Source organism: Limulus polyphemus, unplaced genomic scaffold (genome assembly GCF_000517525.1).
Source record: "Limulus polyphemus unplaced genomic scaffold, Limulus_polyphemus-2.1.2 Scaffold3750, whole genome shotgun sequence".
NCBI lineage: Eukaryota > Metazoa > Arthropoda > Merostomata > Xiphosura > Limulidae > Limulus > Limulus polyphemus.
Window position 1 is genome coordinate 28300 of NW_013669360.1, and position 4084 is coordinate 32383.

The window sequence follows — 4084 nt, forward strand, 5'->3', positions numbered from 1 at the left end:
GAATTAAGTTTAAAATTTAATGGATATTTTTAATTTCATGATAAATTTTATGCACTTGACTGCAGGCTAAGTGATCCCAACACTCACTACACTTATAAGGTTTCACGAGCCCTTGTACCCCCTTCAAAAAAAATCGTAATAGGTAAACAGTAATCGAGCTATTCTATCTGGATAAATGCATTTTGACTTTTATGACTCCTCTTATTTCGAGAAATCAAGCGTGATGTGACGTGACACATTGGCTTTTATATAAATTAGATTTTTAGCACATGTAAAAAAGATGTTTCTATTCATTGTTACCGCAAACAATGTCAATAAATCAAACGTAAAATACAATAAATCATACATGGTTTTTATGAACTGCAATCAAGAAGATCTAAGAGCTGTTACTGAAATCGGTGTGGATCCTGGTACGATATGACTGTAAGCTCAGTTCGATTTCTTGTAGAAATTTACATATGTTATCCAACTTTTAATCCTAACAGAGATTATTTTACTGCACACATTTCAACCTCAGAAAACAAGATTTCCTCATCACCTTCACTGGATCATTTTTAATATTCTGCTTTCTTTCCTTGTTTCTCTGTTTTATAAAGAACACCTGGCTTAAACCTATTAGACAGTATATCGCCATTATTGCGTTGGCCCTACCCTGCATATACCTTCTTAACTAAGTAACGCTTTACAGTTTCCATTCCGTAGATTATACAACACTATTATCAGCCTGTCCCACATATTGAACTCTACTTATTTTTGGCCTAAGTTATGAGGTTGAACAAAATCGGGGTTGTGGGGTGGTCTTGTTTTAACTCTCTCTCTTATACCCTTTACATATTTTTCAAGTAAAAAAGAATATATTTCAAATAAACTCATTGCCTATATGTCGCTTAGCTTTATATTGGGTATCTATACTGTCAGTTGAATATTGAAAATGTTGAATGTGCTCTTTACATTAAGACTAAACCTAATCATAATTAGATATTACTTCTGGTAGGAGTCTTTATATATATATATGTTCCACTATATAAATATATATATATAAAGCACAAAAATCTGTGAGTCTGTCTGTTTGTCCGTTTATTTAGCTACTGCTAAATCGCTGGTCCAATCCTAACCAAATTTTGTGGGATAATAGTTTGGAACAAGGGGCATGTTATTGGGGGTTCGCAACCCTCTCCACCCCCATTGTTGTTGTTAGTGAGCAGCTATTATCTTCGATGTAAGTTAACATTAACTACATTCATAGATGGTGCCATGTTCTTACACAAAAAAAATAAGTTTTCTATAACACAACATACACAAAGTGTTGAGGAGGCCACACAAACGTCATATATGTTAGAGAGTGCGCTAGCACTGTCTATAGTGGAATGCAGTGAAAAAAATGGCTACCACTATTGCAATAATACATAAACTCAACTGAAGTTTCTATTCCAACAACCACCATAAGACTGATATGAATAGCCGTTTCTTGAGTTATACCAACTTCCTAATTTGACCCGTGACCTCACAACTTCGGCCCGTAAGACAATTCTACGGCAAATGACCGTCAGTTAACTAATCACGTAAAACGCTGTAGAAGAGCATTAAGAGCTGGGCGTTGAAAGCGGGTAACAGAAAGCACCCCTACCGCCACTACTTTTCCACTACCTCTTACAAAGTCACCCTGACCATTGCACAGTGTATACCATATTTTAAGTATATACATACTCAGTTCTTAAAGCTTATACAAAACTTTTGGTGAGGTAATAATGAATACTATAATAATGTGTTATGTTATAAATAAATTGTGTGAAAGGTAGGATATTTGTGTTATTTATCATAGCATCCACCCTCAAATTTTTTCAAAGTTCATATCCCCTACAAAGAACGGGTACGGGTACTTCAGCTTCTAAGAAATAAACTATAATTGATTAGAAGCAAAACATTATATTTGGTGGAGTTAAATCAGTAACAAACGTATATCTCGCCATATTCGTGTCAGTTTTTTTTACTTTAAAATACATTTGAATACGGATAGAATATACTGATGAAGGGTAGGTTGAAGCTTTGTAGCATTTAACATAAGTACCGAACCTGTTTATTATATAAAAAGTGTCGTAATGAATGAATAGCTATACTTTTTGTTTGTTTGTTCGTTTGTAGACAATCCGCATTGTCCACGAACTTGGGATGGCTGGCATTGCTGGTCAGATACGCCAGGTGGGAAAACGGCAAGATCTGTTTGTCCTGATCATGTCTACTTTAAGAGCGACCCTCCGAAATGCCCTAGTAAGGACCTCTTATATTTATATCTGCTTTATAGAAAAATATATACCACCACAATTTCTATATATATATTTTATAACATGGTTAGTTATAGTTTAAATGATCTACAGAATTGTCTCCATATTTTCTTTACTTTTGTTACTCCATTTCTCCTCTCATTAAGATTTGTTATTGCCCCCAACGCCTTCATGTCTAGCCTAGACAAATCAGAAAATAGGGGAAAGTGAACCAAATATTTCAAAAGTGCTACCTTTTTGAGAAATGTTTTGTTTCGTTTTGTTATCTATTGAATTATTTTTAATCTTCGCAGCAAGAATAGTAAGAAAACAAAAACAAAATATAATACCGTGATAGTTGTGGGCTAAGTCTTGAATTCGTGATGTAAAAGTTTTTATGTTTACATGAAAATGTTAACCACAAGAAGAGAACATAAATATTTCCTAAATATTGGAAGTTTTACATTACTTTGTTTATTTCTATTTTTGCAGTTCTAAAAGAAATTATGTATAAATAAACGTAAAACTGGCTATCTAAAGTTGTAATAAAAAAACTAGTCTTGGAAAAATCCCAATTGCAAATAATTAACATTTAATACGAATATACAGTACCTTGGCATATGAGTATAGGCACCTCTAAAACCACTGTTATTGTTGAAAATACCTACGATATGTCCATGATATACATAACTCTACTGAACATGAACCCTTTCAAACATGGAAAAGGCAAAGTAAATAAGTACCGATGGGTCTGTTTATGCTCAGTTTTGTGCTTCTGTTGTATTACAGATTCATATCGTCTGTGTCAACCTTATGGGAAGATTGCTTCTTTTATTATTCCAGGGCACTGTATAAACTATTTCAGTGTAATATAAATTTATTACGAATATTTATTAAAGACAGATTTATCATTGTTTTTTTATTTCTTAAAGTGCCCCTGTTATGTATTTCACCGTCATAAAATTCCTCAATAGTTTTTTTATTTCTTAAAATGTCCCTGTTATGTATTTTCACCGTCATAAAATTCCTCAAGAGTTGTTTTTTATTTCTTAAAGTGTCCCTGTTATGTATTTCCACAGTCATAAAATTCCTCAATAGTTTTTTTATTTCTTAAAATGTCCCTGTTATGTATTTACACTGTCATAAAATTCCTCAAGGGTTGTTTTTTTTATTTCTTAAAGTGTCCCTGTTTTTACCGTCATAAAATTCCTCAAGAGTTTTTCAAGCTTTCTTCACAATCTCGCGTTTACTTCCAAATAACATACATACATTTTATTCGAACGACTAGAGCCAAAATATATATAATGAAAAGAGCTACGAGAAAGCAGATTGGATACTAGATATTAAAAACGGAATCACTATTTTTAAGTTGTTTGCAGAAGCAACAGGAACGCTGAATGTCTGAAGGAAATATTTCAAGATGACCCCATGCTGGAAGTTCAAAAAGTAGATGAAATATTCACAAATAATCAATAAACAGATTAATATTAATATATTACATCAGTTCTCAGTTGGCATTTTATTCTCAGTTAGATAATATATCATTAATCGGTTAATAATGCAACATTAGTTGTTATCAAGCCATTAAGGTGGCTATCTTTATCAGAAATTATGTTGCTATGTTTATCAAGTTATGGTTGAAATTTCACCGTGAAGATTTTCGAGTTTCTGTATTTATAATAGTTTAATCTTCTTTTTGGACGATTTAATTTCTTATTTTCAATTTGTCTCTCATATATATTTTATACTTTCTATATTTTTACTCTGTACTTGCCCCCCCCCCCCAGTGGCACAGCGGTATCTCTGCGGACTTACAACGCTAG

The 4084-nt window shown here is 32.8% G+C and overlaps 1 protein-coding gene across 1 annotated transcript in view; it reads left to right on the forward strand.

Annotated features, from left to right (window-relative positions):
- Window positions 1-4084, forward strand: part of LOC106469973 (calcitonin gene-related peptide type 1 receptor-like) — an 81193-nt gene that overhangs the window by 12283 nt on the left and 64826 nt on the right. Inside the window, exons 3-4 of the mRNA XM_022398534.1 lie at window positions 66-142; window positions 2143-2268. Coding sequence (XP_022254242.1) covers window positions 66-142; window positions 2143-2268 — 203 coding nt within the window. The remainder of the gene's footprint in view (window positions 1-65; window positions 143-2142; window positions 2269-4084) is intronic.